We start from the raw sequence: 21,519 nt of genomic DNA, 5'->3' as shown, positions 1-21,519 counted from the left end.
TGGGGGTCCAAGCAATCTCTAAAAGAGAGTTTTTCTGAAATCCTTCTGAGTGCCTCACTTGCTTACTGGTATTGGCCCTTTCCCTCTCAAATAGCATGGCCTGTTTGACAGGTCTGCCATGTTGAATGCTGCTTAGCAAGAAGTAGCCACATAGTGCTGTCTCACTGACTATTTGTACTTGTGCTTTTTCTTTGTTATTTTTCCTTTCCCAAAATGTAATCTGTAAATCTGCAACAGCTGGGGTTTTTTTTTTTTTTAAATATATCTTCACATTGCTACCTTTCATTCATTTATTGTTTCACCTGAACTTGTATAACTTATCAGCACTTTCTAGCTGTCTGTGCAACAGTACTTTCTTCTGACAAAATACTGTCTTATGAACAAATGTTTAGATGGTCTGTTTTTCCTCCTGGCATTGTTCAGAATTCCAGTGTAAATGCCTGTACACAGCCATGTTGTTCTGTGCCCTTGGAATTGCCATTTGTGATTTGCAAGGGGTGGAAGGGAAGGGCCCAGGCTGGCACTCAGTCAGCCATGGTGCGCAGACTGAATGCCAGGATGTGGATGCAAGGAACTGGCTGTGGGGTTTTATATGGTGCTGAGTGAATGGGCACTGCTCCTTCCATGCTGGGCTGTTGAGCTGAAGAGATTCCCCTACTGAATGTGCACAGCCTATTTTCTATCCTCATTCTCTACACCCTCCTTTTCTGGAGTGACTGAAGGCTAAAGAAACTTAAGTTGCAGTCTCCCCCTCTGTTACAGAAACTAGTCAGTGTTTCTGGTGGCTCAGCTGGATTCTAATAATGTTGGCTTATGCAGTGGTTGGTTTTGGGCTTCACCTACCAGCCAATTTTGAGAACTGGGAGGGAGTTTTTACTTCATAAAAACTAGTGGCTATTTTGCTTGGCAGTTTTCTTCTTCCCATCCACCTGCCCTAAAATCTGTGAGGTACACTTTATTTTGAAGTGTCCTAGACCTACCATGGTTTTACTTAATTGTCTGACTTGCATAAGGTCTCTGCTGGGTGAGGTCAGAATATCCAAATAATGCTTGTTGTGGTTGTTGTTGTCTTGAGGTATGCTTTGAGGCGTTTTGGAATTTATCTTTTTTTTTTGAGACTGTTTCTCCAAGAAAGAACAATTAGTGCAAGTTGAGTCAGAGCTGAGCTGGGGCTGTGTAGAGAACCTGGAAATTCCACGTTTTGTGGGAGTTAGAGTGGCAAAATGTTAATAATGTTCCTGACAACAATGGAGGTTTTTGCTGCCAAGAGGAGAGGAGTTAAAATGAGTTGTATAGGAAAACAAGACAGACATTTGTTAAGTTTCTGTAAACTTGTGCTAAGTAGCTTTTATTATTGAAATTGCACACCTCCAACTTTTCATTTTTCCCCTTGAAAGTGACTGGTTAGCAGGCTGCCAACATTTTAACTCTCTAGAGCTAGATGCAATGTGTGAACTTAAAATTACCCTATAAGTACTAGAAACCCTTAAACAACTGTCCAAAAACGTGAGGCTTCCAAGGAGGCTAAAATTCAGTGCTGCTTTGCAGAAAGGATAGTGAAACAGTAAAAGCAGAATAATTCTTCTGTGTTCTTAAGGTACCTGTAAACATACATCCAGCATCTTTAAGTTCTTTTCATTGGGTAGCTTTTGACCTTAACATCAATAAACATAAAAGATGCAAACACTGCCACCATTATGTCTTTACATTGCATACTATGCCTTAAAAAAAAGTTTTTATTGGAAAATAATTAAAAAAATAAATGGAGTGCCTGTATTTTAGTGCTAAGATGCCTATAGGACAGCATTTATATAAGTTGCCTTGTTTTTACCTTTCTGATCCTATTACTTTAAAACTTTGTTTCCTTTTGGGAAAAAAAGAAAAAAAAAACAAAATGAAAAGGCAATTGCTAATACCTCTATTATCTGATAGAGACCTTCCAAATGATACAAATCTCATCTCTCCTGCTGTTTGCTGTCTGCTTTTTCTAGTGCTCTTTTTGTCACTGAGAGGTTATGACAACATAAGCCATATTGTATTTATAAACATCACGTGTTTCCTCGATATGACTCGCGGTGTCTGCCAAACAGAACACATGGAAGAAACATTTCTCATTAGCTCAGCATTGGTTTTGGTTATGCTGATTTCCGGGACAGGAAAAATGCCTTCCTTACTCAGATTTACTTTCATACAGTGGAAGGAAAGCCTCTGAGTGTCCATGAAATCTCTTGAGCAGAGACGCTGCAGCTCTTTCAGGCCACATACTTGGTCTGACGAAAAGAGAAAAAGCACTTTTTTTTAAAGAGCAGATGTAATGGCACGTATTGCTGAAACTAATTCTGAATTAAAATACCTGCTAAAACCATCTAGAAACAGAACTCACCAAGAGATGTAAGGTAAGATGATGCTTATAAATAATGAAGGATATATAATTCCTTTTTTCTTGTTTTTAGTTTTCTTTATATTTTCCAAACTAAAAGATATATTCAGATTAACTGGGAATTTCAGTCAGAACAATGAAAATTGTTTGTTCATCCTTCAGCTGTGTGAGAAAATAAATATTTAATTGCTTTTTAAACCATCAACCTCTACTCTTAGATTTTATGTCTGTTTTCAAACTTACATAGACATGAACAGTTATTTTCCTACTTACTGTTACAAATCTTGCTGAGATCTGAACAAAATTTATAAAAGAAGTCTCTGATGTTCTGGATTTTCTTTTTACTGATACAGATTTTACTACTTTTGCTTTGAGTGGGCTTTCAGTAGTTACCAATTATTTATGTAACTACAGACCTGCAGATACCAAGGAGTACCTGCATCAAATCAGTCTGTGATGAAAGACTGTAAATGTACCTGTTCTCTTTTATTCATGTGTCCTTTGATACACAATATCTACTCCTGTGCAATGATTAAATTAGGGAGAAAAAGGATAGAATCATAAGGAAAAAGCTGTTATTTTTATGTTAGCTACACATAAAACAGTATATTAATCTCAAATGTTTTCTAGCCCAAAGCTGTTTTGTTTAAAGATACAGATCCTCTGTAACAGTTGGATGGATACTCCACTGTGGTTTTTTTAATATGATGGCTTTATGCTTTGGTGTATTTTATTTATTTCACAAACATTAGGAATAGTATTATATGTATGTATAGGAATATATGTATGCATAAGGAATATAACCTTATAGATGTAGATACTATTACTATACCAACATTTTAAAAGATACTTTTTTTAGAGTTTCTTTAATATTCAAATAATGAAGATGAATTTTAAGTTTATGTGAAACTGCTGTTGAAAGAAAGTGTCATGTTCTTGATATGAAAGGGCTCAAGGAGCACGAGCTTGCCACACCCATGCAATAATCTCCCAGTCAGTTTGAGGAGTGTCATGTGGTAGATACCACAAATCAGTTACCTGGAAACTTCCAGAGAGTGGAAATTTTAGGGGGAGGGTTCTTTATTTCCCACTAACAGGTCTGTATTCAAGCTGGTCTGCCTTTCATGTTGAGGTTTACTGAGAGCTTACCCTGCAGCTGATGAAGTTACCCACAGACAACATATTATCTCTTTTGGGTGAAGGTCTTTCCAGCCCTTCATTAAAACTAAAAATTTTATCTCTCATACATCTGAGGTTCTCAGGCAAAGATTTTGCTGCCTTCAGTGAGAGCTTGCCCTGAATAAAAACATAAGGATTGGATTTGAGTCCATTTTTTATTGTCTACTAGTTTCTGGTTTTATTCTTACTCCACCTCTTTTTACATAATGTTTCCTTGTGTCAATTCTTTAGAAATTTTGTTGGTTCCCCCCGCTTTCCTTGCTTTTAATGGAGCAGTTTGCGCTAATTTGACTGCTTACTTGAAATTCCTAAATACTTGACAGACTCAGATGTTGCAGGAGCTCCCTGAACACATTAATAGATGATAAAAATGCTTGTGGCTGTGACCTCCCTTCTTTACCTCCTTTGTAAACCAGGTAGCTTATCTGAATTGCAGGAGTCACGCAAGTCAAAGTCCAGTCAAGTTTTATGACTTCCAGGTAGGTTTCCAAATGAGCTGTTACTTGACCAGGGGTTAAAAATAACTTCTTGAAGGTGAGCATTTTGCTACCACAATTCCCAGAACCAAGTGAAGTTAGCAAGAATATTTCTTCTTCAAAAAAGCCATTCTTCTTTTCATGCAGAACCTCAGCTTTTCCAGTAAGTTTTCCACAAATCCAAAATGTGTTAGCTCATGATCATGTCCCAGATTCTCTGCTTTCCAATAAGTCTTTACATCAGTATATTATTAGTCATTAGCCTTACGAGTGCTAAAGATAATTAATTCTGTCCCTATGTTCCTTTTAACAAAGAGGAGTGAACCATTACCTGGTGTTTAAGAAAACACTGTTATACATCTGAGGATCTTGATTCTTCTCCATGCTGGATTGTACTTTTTTCTATTAAGAGCTCTGGAAAACTAATCAGTCTTCTGAAAATATGAGCAGTAAAAATATCTTTCCTTGGATACAGGTTAAGATCTGGGGTTAAAAAAAGCCTCAGCTGGCAAAAGCAAGACAGTTGCAAATATCAGCACGCAATAGGACTCCGTGAGAAATGATGTGATGCTGAAATTATTTTTTGTCTGAATATATGTCTTTCTTACATCATTGCAAATTTGAATTCCATGTGACTAAGTGAGAAGACTGAATGGGTGTGTTGGGTAAAGGTATCACTTAATATTTGCTATAGATAGCTTGACCTTTGGGTAAACTAGGTTGTTTACTTCAGCCATGCTGACCAATTTGGATATTTTTGGGATAGAAGGAAGTAAAAGGAAAAGAAAATGTAGGATTCAAACAGTGTGGGAAGAAGTTTGTGATCTAAGACTCTTAGTTGATGCACTGATAGCACTTCTGTCTTTTAAAAAGACATAAAACTGCAAATGCTGTTCAACCTTAAGACTATGAGCTGTGGTGTGTCTTGGACACTTGCATTGCAAAATCCAATTGAATGTCAGATTTTTCATTACCATTTCTCTTGTCAGTAGTGCTGACTCTAAAACTCAGCACAGCAACTTATTTTTTCTGATTTTCTGTGTCACTGTATTGGAAGAAACAGGTGTAAACATGCTGCCCATGTCTTTTGACTATCAGTTCTGTTTTATAATATTTCTGTATTTTTTACATTTTTTACATTTCATATATCTGTAATAGGAATTGTATTTTGATTCAGTTGTTTGGTTATGTAAGATGAGACCAAGGGTTACACTTTCTTTAAGTTCATTTAACTATATCAAATTGTTCAGTTTTAGTTGTTTTCAGTGCAATGAGAAGAGATACAAATATGGAACAAAAATAAGGCTGAGTTAGTACAGGGAGTCAGAAAGCCATGCATTTATTTTGATTTATGAGTGCAGTTACTAAAAGTATTTTTCTTTTAAATAGCAGAAATCTGATATACAGCATATTTAAACCAAATAAAAATGCTGATCTGTACTAGAACTGTACATCTTTGAAACTATTCCTTTTTTGGAAAAAAAAGAGATGACCCCATCAGTTCTGTGGTGCCCTAAGGAAATGCTGAAATAGGGATTGGTCTGAAGGGTTTGGCTCCCTTCATTGGTGGTGGTTGTCTATGTTATGTACATGGTGTCCTTCTTCTCTTCAAAGAGAATGGGGAGGGAGAAGGAAATGCTTTCTGCATTTTCATGAATTACATGACTCTGTTTGTTCTTAGAAAATTCTGCCATAAAAAGCATCAGTGGAAAATCAGAAGAAGGGAACAGTTGGTTTGAAAGAAAAGGCAACAATTGGTTTGAATGCAGCACTAGTTATGAGGGTTGTCATAATGTTAACTTTAGAAAAATAGATCAGTAACAGCTTTTATACATTCAATCCAAACAATCTGAATAGCTTATGGGATGGGTGGGCCATGCTATACTGATGAGATAAATGTGGATATTGGCAAACCAATGATGTAATTATGTAAATCCAACCTTTTTAGGATTGAAATGTGTTATGTTTTAGTGTGTTTATATTTTTGTCATTTGTGATAACACCCTGAAAAATCTTGGCTGAAATGCCAAGCAGTTTCTTAGTGCACTCACCATTCTGTCTGCATAGCACATGAAGGAAGCGTAGGAAAATAAAGCATGAGAAATTTATTAACTTCTCTCTGCTTAATTGGATAATCTAAACATTTTTTTTAACTCTCACATTTCATTTGTTCATAGGAAATTAAATACATAAATAGGCAGAAATGAGTGCCTGTTAAGTGATCTGGGTGTTTGTCTTGCCAATCAGCAGTAAAGCAGTGCAGACTGGTAGAAGGGAGATAGCTCAAATGATGAAATGCTGCTGGGGAAATAAACTTCCACACAGAGGCACTGTGATTTCAGACAGGCCAATGCAAAATGTGCTGCCTCTCGTCCATCTTTTTGCTCACTTTGCCTAAAGTGTGGCTAGACTGGAGGCTCTCATGGGATGGCTCTGGGTCAAGCTCCAAGTGGCCTTCTGCTCCATTCCCTTCCAAGCAGAGTTCAGCCAGTGTGTTGTCAAGGTTTTCTCATTGACACTTAATCTGTGACAGCAGCTTCAGTACAGGTACAACCAGGCTAGTCCAAATACAGCTCAAGGAATGGGCTCTGTATTTAAGATGTGGCATGTTGTAAGCTCACATTTCATGGGAAGAAGTGTGATACTGCTTTCCTCTTATTTTTTTGTTTGTTCTCGTTTTACCTGGAAAAAAGGTGATCTCAATTTAGGAATGAGAAGGGCTATTGAACATTAGGACTGCCAAAGAGCTCTTGATGTGCAGGTGTTCTTGAGGTCATAAATCTGTGTGATCAGGGGATTGATAACACAATGGAATTGATAACACAATGGATTGATAAGGAAAATGTTTTCTGAGAAGCAAGGGCTGCATGCACGTGTGAATGTACACACACATATGACATGTCCCATCGCTTGTCAGAGCTTGGTGCTGGCTCAGTCAAAGCAGAACTTCTGTTGTGCCCCACTAACAGGCAGACATGCACAGAGGGCAGCAGCCAGCTAAGCGCTCTCTCTCAGCACGCAGGCCCACTGCTTGGGGCGTCTCAGAGATGCTGCATTCAGGCCTCACTTGTAGAGAATTGTTATTTCTTGCACTGTCTGAGGGAGATGAAGCTGTTTGGAGCCTTAACTACATCTTCAGTGGTAATGACTGAACCAAATGTTGGGTTTCAAAAGCCATTTATAGCTTTAAAGTGCATCTCAAATATCTTTGTTTTGAATATGAGAGTGAATTGCAAAGGCCAGTGATGGTCTCACTTTCTTTGCCCATGTCCTCAAGCATTAGTGGGTCACTCCAGCTTGCATTTACCTGAAGTGCTCTGCTCACTTCTTTCTTAAAAACTACCCTTATGGTCTGACCCCATCTGCCAAAAAACCCATGAAGCCTCAGAATATAAAACAAAATGAAATAAGTTTATGTTGGATGTTCTTTCTTGTCCCTCTTCTCCCTCCTTTCTTGCTCTTTCCCTCTCCCTACCATGCCTAGTATGCTAGGCTACAGCATTGTCATAACAAGAACTAATGCAAAATCTTCTAGCATTGAAGAAATTTTACATTAATTCATGTTTTTCTACTTATTCTGCTTTTCTCTTTCATTTAATTTTTTGTTGACTTTTTCGTCATATGCGAATCTCTTTAACTCCTCTTTTTCTCATCAATTCCTCTCTTCCTGTCTTAATTGTCTGTTTCCTTTTTTATTTATTATCCCTTTCTTATTTCCCTATTAATTTTTCAGCACTCCATTTCCAATATTACTCTCTTTCATCTTTCACAAACTCCTATTTACTATTCTTTGCACTGCCTCATTCCCTTTTTTTTTTGTCTTTTTTCCTTTCTTTTGTATTTCTACACTGAGAATTCCCTATTACCTTTCCACATAATACTTCTTTACCTCTCTTCCCTGTTTCAGGGAATCACAGAGGCATTTAGGTTGGAAAAGATCTTTAAAGTCATTAGTCCAAGTCATGAATTAAGTGTTAGTAAAATATCTACAACATATGACCTACTTATTTTTATTAATATTTCTGCATTACCTATGAACTAAGAAGGGAACATTTCATGCCACAAACTCAGTTCTCTGCATTTAAAAAGTTAGAAAGTTTGGGTATAAATAAGTGTACTAATAGTAGGACAGAGGAAGAGGAAAATGAATGTCCTTCCATATTGCTCTGCTGAGAAATAAATAATGTTTATTGCTGGCTTCAGGAGAGAGATGCTTAATTTTTAATTCAATAAAACAGGAACCACAGGTCAAGTTGGATTCTCCAAGGCAGATCACAGCAATGTCCCTTGCATGGACCAGCAAGCAGCAGATGGAATGAAGCCATCAGTGTCCTTGGGATTATAGGATCTCAGCTTTCTTATAAAGAAGGGGGGAAAAAAAGGAAAAAAGTAGGATGAGAAACAGAACATAAAGTGAGCTAAATGAAAAGACATATGGGCAGGCTCACTATAAAGAATTTTTTAAAAAATCTAATCCTTATAAGATCAGTGTAAAAATTGCCGCCCACTGCAGCCAGTGGTGAGAGGTTGGGAATGCAAAAGGGCAGCTTGTCCCACCCAGCTCCAGGGGAATGAACTGACTCTGGAGGATGTCTGGCTGACTTTCTTTTAATGAAACATTAGGTGAGACAAATCCTCAATCCAGAGCAATTAATATTGCTTCTTGACTTTTTGAGACGTGCTTAATGCATATATGTCTGCAATACATGCTGTGATACTTTCCTATAGCTAGGAAAACGTCCTTGCCTAAATCAGGACAGAAACAAGGGGGAAGCATGAGGTTTGAATTACAGGGTAGAGAGACAGACTGCAGATCTGACGTAATAGTTCAGTTTTGCAGAACCTTCTTCGTGCAACTCCAGTGAGAGTTGGCTATATTTGCTCTAGTAAACTTAAAAAAATTTTTGAGAGGCTTATAGAGTTTCCAGCAGATGACTTCCCACTTTTGTTTGCCTTTAACATTTTTAATCCCTAAAAATCAAAAATTTCAGATTATAGTGATTATACTGATCTGCCATCACCAAAGGATCGGCCAAAAAATGACTGCTTTTATGCAAAACATATATGTATGTGTGTATACCTAATGTTAATATACAGGTTACAAGACAACACTGTTCTCTTGGGAGCTCAGATGCTATCTGTGGGCTGGTTCAAAGGCTTTGTGCACAGGCTGGTGCACACTACAAGCTCCAGCTGTTCTAGTGAGAGTGCTGCTTTGCCAGCAGTGAAGCTGCTGTCCCCTTTATAGTGGTGTATTCTAGCCAGTAGTAATGTGCTCTGGGGCGTGAGGGGCTTTTTGTTTGTTTGCATGTGTGTTGTAAGAACTAGGGAGTTTGAAATAAGTGTAAGAGAATTTTATGGTACTTGTGTTTACTCCAAGACATATCTGTTTCACTGCATGCCTTTGGAACCAGTAAACAGAGGGAGTCCAAACAATATGCATGATTAGGAGAAGATAATGTGGTTTGCACATAATCTCAAATCCAGTATGTGTTAGGCAGCCAGAACTGTTCTGTTCCCTCCCTGTTTGTTTAGCTTGGCCTCTCAAATTCAAAGAGCTTCCGTAGGATTTTCAGTCTTCAAGGAAAAAACGCACACATCCTTGTAGGTATAAACATGGGCAGTGGGCTGGAGAGCTGATGTGAAAAAGTCAAAGCCAATTTGAAAGAGTTTTTCAGGGTCATGGAGAGCAGAGTGGGGTGCAGTGGCAACAGCACAGCCTGGCTGGATGCCAGCGTGTGTCACCTGGGTGACTTTGTGAAGGACAGCGCCTTGGGGGCTGTGTTCTGCTCCCTCATTTTTGCCATGGGGAAGCAATTGAGACTGGGATCAGGATGAGGTGAGAACATTTTTTTCTTCTCTGCTGAGTGTTTGGAGGCAAAGCTAAGCATCACTCTCCTTTTGTAGAAGAAATTGACCTTGTCATGGTGCCACCCTAAGCAGAGAGAAGAAAGATGCTGAGGGCAGTTCCCCAGCTGCCTTCATGAGTCTTGTGTATCAGAGCCAGCAGAGCTGGGAGATCCTGCAGACAACTCCTCAGATTGCTCTTTGTCATCTCAAACTGTTTGTTTCTTGGATCAAAATTAGAAGCTACCCAGCTTCTAGGGTGATAGAACTGGTGAGGTGGTGTGAGATCTTCCGTGGCAGGAAAATAACCTAAATCTCAAAACCCAAAATCCTAACCCCAAACACAGGAGAAAATATGCTTTCTTTGTAATTCAGCTCTGAAAGCTGTCCTCAGCAAACTGTCTTTCCATTTGGATTCTCCTGGACTCAACAAACTTGTTGAATTTAAGCAAAACCCCATGGACTCCATCACACACTTTGTTCTGGAGTGCTGAGAACAAAACCAGGTCTTGAGTTAGTGACCAGCAATCACCGGAAGTGCTTCCATGTTTTCTGTCAAGGGAACAGTTGTTTGCAGCACCATGAGGCATTAACTACTTAATTATTTCCATCCATTAAAGTAATATTAAAGGAATAGGAACCTAAAGAGCTGTTATCAGGAGCAGAAAAAACTTTGATCAACAGTCAAGCAATAAGTTATGTCTATGCCACATGTGTATACCCCACAGGAGACTTCAGAATATTTTCTGGCTTTATAATTGTGTATTCTACTGATGTTTAGCCTCTAGCGCTTTTTTTTTTTTTTGCTTCAAGATGAGGGAAACAAGCAAAAAATAAATTGATTTGATGAGCAAATTGATGGAAATGTTCACCAGACCAACATTGTTAATGATTTAGAAGAAAGGAGAGTGACTGGCGTTACAGGTCTGTGGTGATTTGAGCCTATCATTAATATAGACATTAACATTGAGTTTTAAAGTCTGAAATTAACCTGGACTTCCAGGCTTGGTCTCAGTGAAGCACAGGGTGTTGTGCCTCTTAGGGGCATGCCCTTGGCTTACACAGGGGCTTGAACTGAAAAGTTCTTTTTCTATACAGTACTTTATAAAAAAATATATGGCAAATAATTGTACATGGGATAATACATGGCAAGCTAGATAATGCTTGAGGGCTCTGATAAAGTAATTGAAATGGAAAGTGATGCTTGAATTGTTTGTATGCATTGTTAGAACCTACAAATTAAATAACAGCCTTGGTAATGATATAGCTGCAATACTTACGATGTTGTGCCTGATATATTATAAAATTAAAAGCAGATTAATTCCTCTAATGAAAAGCTTCTTGTATACATCAGACATAGGTGAATATCATGTCATGTGTATGGAGAGCTGGTTATATCCCTGTCTGATGTTCTGGGATATACTTTGTCATGCTAGAGTCCAATTACTGAAAACGTGCAGCCTACCAGCTTGCAATTCATTGCTGGGAAACTTAGCAAAGAGCAGTCATCTTTTTTATCCTGCATGTTAGCATAATAATTTCTCACTTCAGGTTTGTTAGCCTGTAAGGAAGAACATGGATAGAAGAATATTCTCTGCAACTGCTGAGAAGCACATGTGGCAATAAAGTGTTCTAGGATAATTTGCTTGGTTTTTTTACTATTGATGTTTCTGAGTCTGGTTGGTCTGCCAACCTAAGCATCTTTCTAACTAGGTCAAGTATATACATCCATTCATTAAAAGGGGATGCTTGACTGGTTAGTTAAACCTGCCAAATATAAACCAGATGCCTGAATGGTAAATACTGCTTTACCCCTACACTGCAAGAAACAATCCTTGACTGATTAAATTTGAAATAAAAATAAATAGGTTTAACATTGTTTCTGTGCCATAGTAATATTTTATTATAGTGCAAGTGCAAATATTTAATAAAAATAATGTTTAAAAATATTTTACATGGAAACTGAAAAGTAGGCATTTAAGACAAAATGATTTTTTTACATTTTGAAAAAACTGTTTATATTACACTACATATAAATTTTGTAAAGTTCTAGTCAAGATCAATAATGGCATACAAATTTATGGCATGCATTACAAATCAGAATTCACAGCAGCTGTCTAGAAAACTGGAAGACTTCTCTGATGCTGGGCTGGGGGTAGTAAGGGGTAGAACACCTGGATTTTTAGTTTTGGCTACCAGTTCTGCTCTGATCTTTCTCCTGTTACTTAAATGCTTAGTGTCAAATTGCCATTTCATAGCAGGAATGAATGATGCCTCTTTCGCTAGTGGCAAAGACTGAGAGCAGTACTGTGAAACAGAAATGCTGCTCCTGTAATGTCCCATTAGGGCTGATTCTGTACAGCAGTATTAGCTCATGATCATATGTGTAAATTGTATTTTTATTCCTTTGAATGCCATTTATGATGATACAGACAATTTTTTACTTGTGCAATAGCAAAATCAGACACAAATCCAAACCAAGAGCAAAAGAACCAACCCCCCAAAGCAGAAGATAACTGCAGGACTGGGAACAGTTTGTGTCATGAGATTTGCCCTTATGATATGTAAGTGTCATCTCTTTTAGGCTGCAAATGCTGTCTTTTTAAGGAGACAATTTCCATGTTCTATAGTATTTTTGTGTGAGGGTATAGAAGGGAGCGAAGCATCCTTTCTGTTCAAATTTTTGAAAATGTATTTACCTTTTCTATTGCTTCCTCTTTGAAAAAAAAAAAAAAAAAAAAAAAACCAAGAAAAAAACCCCAAAAAAACCCCTACTAAACAAATCAAACCAAACATAATGGCTTATGTGGTTTGCTGCAGAGGTAACAATGGTATTGATTTATGGGGACTCTGAAGTCCAGGTTATCCAGGTGGCTCAGGTGCCTGGTTAATGAGTAGACAGCTCCTGCACGGGAGGAGCTTGTGCTTCCTTCTACAGTGGCACTACCAATCTGAGGAGGTGAAAAGCTTCTCAGGTTTATTTTGCTGATTTTTTTTCTAGAATTCTGTTACTGGGTTTGCTAAATAGTTGGAGGTCTTCACCTGTTGGGGAATGAATGTGTATAGGTCTCATAGTGTTGCCTTTGAAGTGCACTGTGTTACTGAAACAGAGGTTACTCACTATTTTATTTACGGCTTTCCCCTCTGTGAGTCTCCTTTGTGGTTCGCTCCAGTATGTTAGTTTCTTTCTATGCATCTTATAGGCACACATTAAAAATGATTGAGCGGCTGAATCACAGTGTTGCACAGTTTGTGACTGGGTGACACGCCAAGGAGGTTATTTAGTGACTAATTTTGAAGGGGAGGAGAAATTGCAGGCTTGTCACGTGGAAAAGTACTTCAGTCTATTCAAACAGCATTACTTAGATGACTGGATAAAGCAAGATGGCCTGGTGTGTGCAGAGGGAAAAAGGAACATTTTCCCTGTTTCAAAACCTTTTTGCAGAAGACATGGATATACAAAATATTTTACTATAAACCAAGGATTGATATTCAAGACTGAAAACAAAAAGTGCTTTATTAGAAGAAGTGGAACCAAATGTTCATCTCACTGCTGTAGCCATTCAGGGGATTTCCTTAAGAAACAGTAAGTGACTTTAATTACTTCAAAGCAAAGATCTTATCAAAGATTGTTTTATTGGTCTGTAGGCAACAATGTTGTCTAAGAGTGTAGTAAGAGTGGTAATATTTTAAATTGTCAAAACAAATACTCAGGGTAGCATCTGGATAGCTGAAGAAGTTATGTCCAAAAGAGTAGACTGTGTAGGATTTGGTCTGCAAACTCTGCTCTCTGCTTGTTTGCATGATCCATCTTCAGCCTGCACAGGTGAAGCACTCAAACATTATTTTTGATGTTACCATTACATTTGTTTTGTGGTTAGCTTAGAATTTTATGGATCTGTTTTACGTTCAGTAAAAAGTGAACTAGGTATTCTTTGTTTTCCCCATGGGAGCTTTAGGATATGGTATGAATTAAGCTTATACGTAGTCAGGGATATAAAAGGACATACTGAGACATGTAAAATACCTTGAGGTAAAACATTTGGATCACTGTAGGGACTGGATTCATACACAAGCGTATATTAAACATATATGTATAAAATAAGGGAAAATAATGTTAAGAATGTGTTTGATGCTCTGTGGTATGGCAAGGGAAATGATGGTGTGTCTGAGCTTCAAGTCAATGTATTGGTAGCCACAGTATGGTATCCTAGAAATTCTGCTTTTGAGTATCAAATAGTGCTTTTGTCATAACCTCTGTGCACACCTGCACAACTGGGAGAAAGATAGGGGACTGGATGTCACAGTGATATTGTGTAGTATGGTGACAAAACCTAATTATGTTTCAGTCAGAATGCCTCCTTTCCTCTAAAATGTCCTCTAAATTCCACCTTCTAAGACAGTGAGCATTACCTTCTGCTTCTCCTATTTTATTCATGTCAACTTCTAGCTAGCTGACCCTGGCCAAAATAAAAAGTAATCTGTGAACATAGAAACTAGAGGACTGGATGACTTCACCATCACTAACCATCACAGGCTCATCCTAAGAAACATCTTCTATTGACTGATTGTGTTGCTCTTCATCAAAGGAAAGGAAAACCCATAGAATTAAGAGCATAAATTGAAGAAGAAAGACCCAGTTATTCTCTTGACATATCCACCATAGTAGTAATCAGACCTTAGGAAGAGAAAGTTCCTGTTTCATAGATGTTCTGAGTTTTTATCTCAAGTCTCCTTTCACCGTAATACAGAGGTTTTTCCAGCTGGGCATGTACCAAACTATACAAAAGGACTGAAAAAACTGAAACCTAGATGCATGCTAATACTGGGAAGATAATTATAAATGTTGAGATTTCTTGGGGAGCTCTGCAACTCCTTTTCTGGAAAACTAGCCAGGAAAAAATAATAGAAATATATGAAACATGTTAAGAACAGCTAGCTGGGTCTTGGACTTCCCCATTCATTGGAAGTTTGAGTGTTTGAAATCAGTTTTATTTTACCAGCGTGTGGTTCACATAATGAAAAACAATTGTGAACCCTGTACTGTGGGGCCGGATTCAACTGAGGCCAGGTTCCAGCATAGGCAAGGTCAGTGGTTTCATGGTCTGAAATCATTTTACTGGGCATCAGAGGGCCTATTCTTAGCCAAAATTGCCAAGTAAACTTCTGTTCTGGAAGCACTGCCCTGGAGTGATGGCCATTGAAACCCCAGCACGTCTCACTGCGTGGTAACCCCAAATACCCACCCTGCAGAAGAGAACATGGAAGAGTTGGGGTCCCTACCCCAGGTCAGACTATGACCAAGTTGACCCAGATCTATGAATCTGGAAAGCTCTAGAGCACCTCAGGGATGTCTGGTAAGAAATAACATCACCGTTGACTGAAGTCTGGTGGGTGTTTTTTTTCAACTTTCGTCTTTACTGATACTTTTCTGAAATGTTTCAGCTCTCTTGGATTAGAGATGTCTGCTGAAATTACATATCATTGAAAAGCTTCTGATCAGACACAGCTAAAAATTATGCTCATGTGTTTGAAGTTTTCAAATATGATATTGGTTAGTGAAGGAACCCACAACTGCAACCAGCATGATTTTTTTTTCTGTAATTACCCAATAGAATGGGGAAGTTTATAGGTGCTAGAAGGCATTCTATGAGAAAGGAAGAAGAGACAAGTGTGACAGTTTTGGTACAGATACTTAAAATTCTTATTTAACTATTTACCAATTCTGCAGTTTTCAAGTGTATTTTTTCTTATTGTAAATTATCTTATTTTAGAAATATTAAGAATATTTTCAAATATTAAAAAATTTGAATTTTTTTTTTTTTTCAAAAGTGGATTTGTGCTTTCAGCTCTCCAAATCCAACTGGAATGAAAGATCAGTCATGACAGGATTGTAATCATATAGTGCAACTAATTGTGAAGCTGAGGAGTTTGGACAACTAGTACAGTGAATTTGTCAGTTTATTTTTATGAAGAGAGAACAAACTGATGGATTCTGTTGTTGTTGGATTGAGGGTTCTTTCATTAAGTCTTTCCTCAAGTGGAAAAGTAAAGGATTGCCTTACTTTTAGAGGGCTTTTTTCTGTTGAGCAATTTTCATAAAAGATCTCTCTACAGTTTAGTTTATCAGTATTGTATCAGTACTTAGTATTACTGTAGCTTTTTCATCATAGACTGCAAGGTCTCAATAAAATTCTTTGCAGGTGTCCTGTGTTTACTGTTGGGTGAGCCAGTTTGCAGAGCATAGGAGCACTTTCCTTGGGGAAGTACAGGGTGTCAAAGGGAGAGTAAGAAAAATAATAGCTTCACATGGCTGAGAGGTGATTAATGGAGTCTGTCGGGAACTCCCCAGTGTCTTCAAGAGGGTGATAACCTTCACCTTGGGAACATGTTCACTGTAGGTATTTTGGCAGGCTGAAAATCTTGGAGCAAAGCCAGTTGCTGTGTTCTCTGGTGATGTAGAGGAGGCTTAGGAGAGCAGAGGGAAGGGCTGCCAGGTCAGAAACTTGGCCTACTTTTCCCTTTGCCTGAGTTTCATGTTGAGATCGTAGCAGATAAAGGTTTGAGTCAGGCTGTGTCTGGTATCCAGCTGCACAGTGAGCAGGAGCGTTGGTGCTGTGCCAGTGACTCAGTGGCAGCGCGGTGCTGGGTGCCAGCTGGCACTGCCCTCGTGGCTGGCACTGCCCTCGTGGCTGGCACTGCCCTGGTGCATGCAGGCACAGCTCTGAGAGCCCTGGCTGCACAGACACCGCCACTGCTTGTCCTCTGTGCAGCCACCAAGAGCAAGGCTCCGTCTGCCCACCTGGGTGGATGGTTTGCTGACTTTGTGCATATAGACATTTTCAAAAGATAGCAAGTTGCTCAGGGTGCCAACAGGCTTTGAAATAAAGAACATAACTGGTTTTATAGAACATTGACTCTTTTAGCATATAGAGACTCAGTTTTAAAAAAATTAGCAAAATCTGTATCTTTTAGACTTAAGTCTTGTTGGACTGACCAAAAATCTCCACAGCAGATGTTTAAACATGATATGTTCTTTTTTACTGCAGAAAGGGAAAGATTCTCAGTAATATGATTTTCCCTCAAATGTTTTATACAGAAATGGTTGCTAGTTGTTTACCATATTTTAACCTAAGGATTGGTAAGACAAGTTTCCATTTCAAGGATGTAAGGTCTGTAGGCAGTAGGAACAAGGAAGAGCTATGTGCTAAAGGAATCTCCACCCTCAGGTAAACATATGACATGGCTGCAGTTGAAAAGCAAATGATCCTGTACTTGCACTAAAAAATATTCCTTTTGCCCTCAAAGCAGTCGTGTGGGACAGCACCCAGCATTTACAGGCTCAGATAAACCCAATATCCTCTTTCTCTGTCCCTGAGTCATGCAAAGTCCAGGAACATGTGGCTCAAGACAGCCTATGTAGAAGAGTATGGGGTTTCATTGAGCAAAATGGGGGTTTTTTTGGTGGAGGAGAGAAGATGAAAAACAGCACAGAAAGTGGGCTATATATGAGAGAGTGGTGAAAAGAAAAATATAAAGAATGGTGTTTTCTTGCTTCTCATCTGTACGTCTTTGGTGTGCCTAGACTACCACACCAAAGAGTTCCAGATGAGAAGCAAGAAAAGACCATCCTTCACATTTTTAAACTTACTATTAGCAAAGAGTCTGGAGGAGAGAGAAAAGTGGAAAGAGAAGACATACCAGCCATGTGGCAGAAGACACTGTAGTCCACCGGATAAAGCTGCCTGGCTCCTGGTGACCAGCTCAGGTCCCTGCCCAGCCCACATGCCCCAGTGAATCTTTCCTGGGCACCCTGGACTCTCTGGCTCCAGCAGTCTCCCCATTGGTACACTCTACCCAGGGCCTGAGTCCTGGCTTAAAATAGCAGGTGAACTTCTCAGAAAGGGGTTGGGTGCCCAGGTGTTTGTGCCCTGCCCAGCCCAAGGGAGTCTTGATTGAGGCTCTGTACTCCAAGCACTCTTTAAAGCAAAAGTAAATAATGTTACATACAGCAGGACTCAGACACAAGATTTTGAGCAATAGCTCAGTCCCATATTCAAATTATTTTCCATCTTAAAGTACTCCATCTAAATAGTGTTATGGTGGAAGATGGGAATTTTTCTTTGGCAGATTGCTTTGACTTATGAGTAATGAATGAACATATACAGGAATATGAAGTCCAGAAGTTAGGGGAAATTAAACCCGTTGCTTTCAAATCTTCCCATGGAAATTTTCTCCTCTCCATAACAAAATTCCGTAACATTGGAATTTTCCTCTCACTGCAACCCAGCATATCCTAGTGGCTGTGTTTTCTTTGACAGATACTATTCCAATTGTTGTAGCTTTATGTGAAGCAACTAAACAGGATATTGTGTAGCTTGTACAGTAGAAATCTAGGAGGATTTTCTTTATCTGGGTTCTTCTCTTGGTGTAAAACACCTGTATCTGCCTGTCCCTGAAGACATGATCCCAAAACTGCTCAAGTCAGTAGGAGTCATTTTGTTCTGCTGGCCCAGGGCCAGAGTCAGTAGGCACAACATAGCTTAGTATGTTGCAGTGGTTCTTCACACCAATAGAAAAAACTGTATTGAATTCCCTCTTATAAAGTCATTAATACTGTTTAGTTATATTTTAATTATATCTTATTTAAAATTCCAGACTAGACTTATTCTCTGTGTAAATGAAAAAATTATACCATGTTCCTGTTTGACTTAACAATTTTTGTCTGGCTCACTTATGACCCATGCCAGTACACACCTTTGTTCTGTTACACTTATTTATTATTGCTGTGGCCACAATCAGGTTATCTCCTTTCTTCTTGCTAATATGTGGTACTCCAGACTGTTGATCTCTGGCCCTGGGGAACGTCATTTCTAATTCCTGAGTGCAGAACCTGCTGTGATAAGAACAGCTATTGTTTATGTACTGACACTGCAATTCCCTTACCAGTGGAAAAACCTGTGGTGGGGCAGGAATAATCTCTTGCTTCATCTGCCATGGATCACTGTAACTACAATGAATCCAGTCACATTATCAAAGCCAGGAGTGAAAGGGGAGGAAAATTGTGTAGATTTCAGATCAGCAATATCCACATTATTTTGTGCTCTGTAACTTTAGGAATGTGGAGTCGGGCTTGGTGATACACAGTTTTCTACAATCCCTTGGAGATGTTGGAGAGGGAAGATTAAATTGTCAGCATGAATTTTAGAAATTATAATTTTTTTTTCTTATGCAGTTAGTCCTCAGCTGACTTTTTCATATCCCTCTTCATCCACCTTACCCCAAGGGCACCAGAGCAGGCACATGATGCTTTCCAGAGGGAGAATTTCCCCTGTCTGTCGTTGACAGCGTTCAGCCATCCAGATAGGTCATGGCTGGGCACAGTGAGGTTCTACACTCTTAAAAGCACACGTGTCCATTGCAGATTTTTGCCAAGCCTCTCTTAACAAAGCACTAATACATTTGTTTTGGAAGTTTCCCTTTTCTTTTCCTTGCTTGCTCATTCCTTGCTGCTGCTGCTTGCAAAACTATGATAAAATGTTTGATGATTGGAGCATGTGCTCCACAAACCCTCTGAATCAGTCTTATCTTTGCAATGGCACATGTTACATATGATCAGACTGTTTTCATATAAGTTGACTGTGTTGTAGTCAATGTGTGTTTTTCTACTGTGCTTTGTGTATCCTCTATATAATAAAGACCACATCAAGTCATTAGCAAAAGCTTAAATCCTGCACTGAAGAAAATGGCTAATTAGTTGTAGAATTTCTTTTTCTTGTCTAAGAACTTCAGGTATGTTTGTCATGCCAGAGCATCAGCATTTTTATCCTGCTTTGAAATCAATGAATTCTAGTCTGTGTGTCTGATCAATAAACTGTGTAAGTCTCTAACTGGCTACATGTACGTGGAACACCTGGCACCACAACCCCTGATTTCAGCTTCAGTAGCTGTGAATATCAGATTAGGGTGAGATGATATTTGCATAAGTAAAAACATTTTTAAACCTCTCATATTCCTTTAACATACAGCCCATTTTATTGCTATTTATAGTTGTTTTTGTTAGGCACTGAAGTCCCAAAGTGTTTTATTTATGCAGATGTAAAATTATTTTGTCTCGAGGGTTTGTTTTTATTTCCTAATTTTCTGTAGACAACACACATCATATTTTGCTCATTCAGTGATTTTGTATCTGAGGTGTTTTTCCTTCTCTTTCCAGATGCAGAGGGAAATTGCTTACACGGGACGAGATGGCCCAAGTGGTTCCCGCCCTGGATCTGCCACACACCCTCTGCACGCGATGCCCAGCTCTCCCCCCTCCACCCCGGTGCCCCACTCCATGCCTCCCTCTCCATCCAGGATTCCCTATGGTGGGGGCCGGCCCATGGGCGTGCCAGGCAATGCCACCATCCCCAGGGACCGGCTGTCCAGCGTGCCAGCCTCGCGCTCCATATCGCCCAGCCCGAGCGCCATTCTGGAGAGACGGGACGTGAAGCCAGATGAGGACATGAGTAACAAAAACCTTACCCTGATGAGAAATGAAGGCCTGTACGGTGACCCCTACTTGTTTCACGAGGGGAGGATGAGTGTGGCTGCACCACACCCTGGACACCCGCTCGATGTCCCCGATCACATTGTCACCTACCATCGCAGTGCCATGAGGTCATCGAGCACTTACTGCAACCCCTCCATGCAGCCCGAAATGCTGGAGCAGTCCTTGTACAGACAAAAGTCACGGAAGTACCCGGAGAGCCATTTGCCCACTCTCGGCTCTAAAACACCTCCAGCCTCGCCCCACAGGGTGGCTGACATGAGAATGATCGATATTCATCCTCACCATGGCCCTCACATTCCCGCCCACACCATCCAGCCTGACAGGTCTTCCCCCAGCCGCCAGTCCTTCAAAAAGGAGCCGGGAGCGCCCGTGTTTGTGGATGCGAAAGCGCGGAGTGCTGTGGGCATGGCCGAGGCAATGCCCTCCCCCGTGGACAAGCAGGCTTTTGGCTATGGCTCACCCACCATGCCCAAGGACAAGGAGACAAGGTAAGGCAGAGCTGGGGGGTAATTTATGCAAATGAGAAACGTTCCTAATCGGCACATCCTTTGTCGTTTAAGGCTCAGGGGACAATGTAATGTGTAGGAGGCTGCTGCACCCGGCTGCAGTGTTTATTAGCTGTCTGTCAAGGTACTTAGTAATTTAGGGGAGATGTGACACCATCCATTATTAATTTGAAAGTATTGTCAACCCATGATGAATCCCTAGTTATTTTCATTTGTGTGAATTTCAGTCATTGGAAAAAATATAATAAAATAAAATGATTAACTGGGATTTTTCTTTGCAGACAGCCAGATCATGTTACAAGAACAAATGATGTTCTGTTCCTGCTAATAAGGGAATATATTTCACCCCCGTTAAAAATGACACTCTGATATTGCAATTTTGGTTCTTTATGGAGTGAAGTTTTTCTCATCTAGTGTTAGGAAATGGGAAGAATTTATCATTACTGTCTTATCTCCTGTAAAACATGAATTTGCATAAAAATAGGACAGTTGTTTACAATAATCTTCCTTGAGGGGGAACTGCTGAGAAAAGCAAGTCTGTCCCAGGGAAGAAATCGAAACATGAATACTGTTCCCAAT

At 39.4% G+C, this 21,519-nt stretch overlaps 1 protein-coding gene across 10 annotated transcripts in view; it reads left to right on the top strand.

Annotated features, from left to right (window-relative positions):
• KIAA1217 (KIAA1217 ortholog) overlaps positions 1-21,519 on the top strand; it is a 355,251-nt gene that overhangs the window by 285,038 nt on the left and 48,694 nt on the right. For all 10 annotated transcript variants that reach the window (XM_059469976.1, XM_059470051.1, XM_059470003.1 and 7 more), the window contains one exon: positions 20,099-20,922. In XM_059469976.1, the coding sequence (XP_059325959.1) occupies positions 20,099-20,922 (824 nt within the window). The remainder of the gene's footprint in view (positions 1-20,098; positions 20,923-21,519) is intronic.

This window comes from Ammospiza nelsoni, chromosome 1, assembly GCF_027579445.1.
Source record: "Ammospiza nelsoni isolate bAmmNel1 chromosome 1, bAmmNel1.pri, whole genome shotgun sequence".
In the NCBI taxonomy this organism is placed as follows: domain Eukaryota; kingdom Metazoa; phylum Chordata; class Aves; order Passeriformes; family Passerellidae; genus Ammospiza; species Ammospiza nelsoni.
The sequence above is the reverse complement of the archived record's forward strand: the minus strand, read 5'-3'. Positions and strand labels throughout refer to the sequence as shown.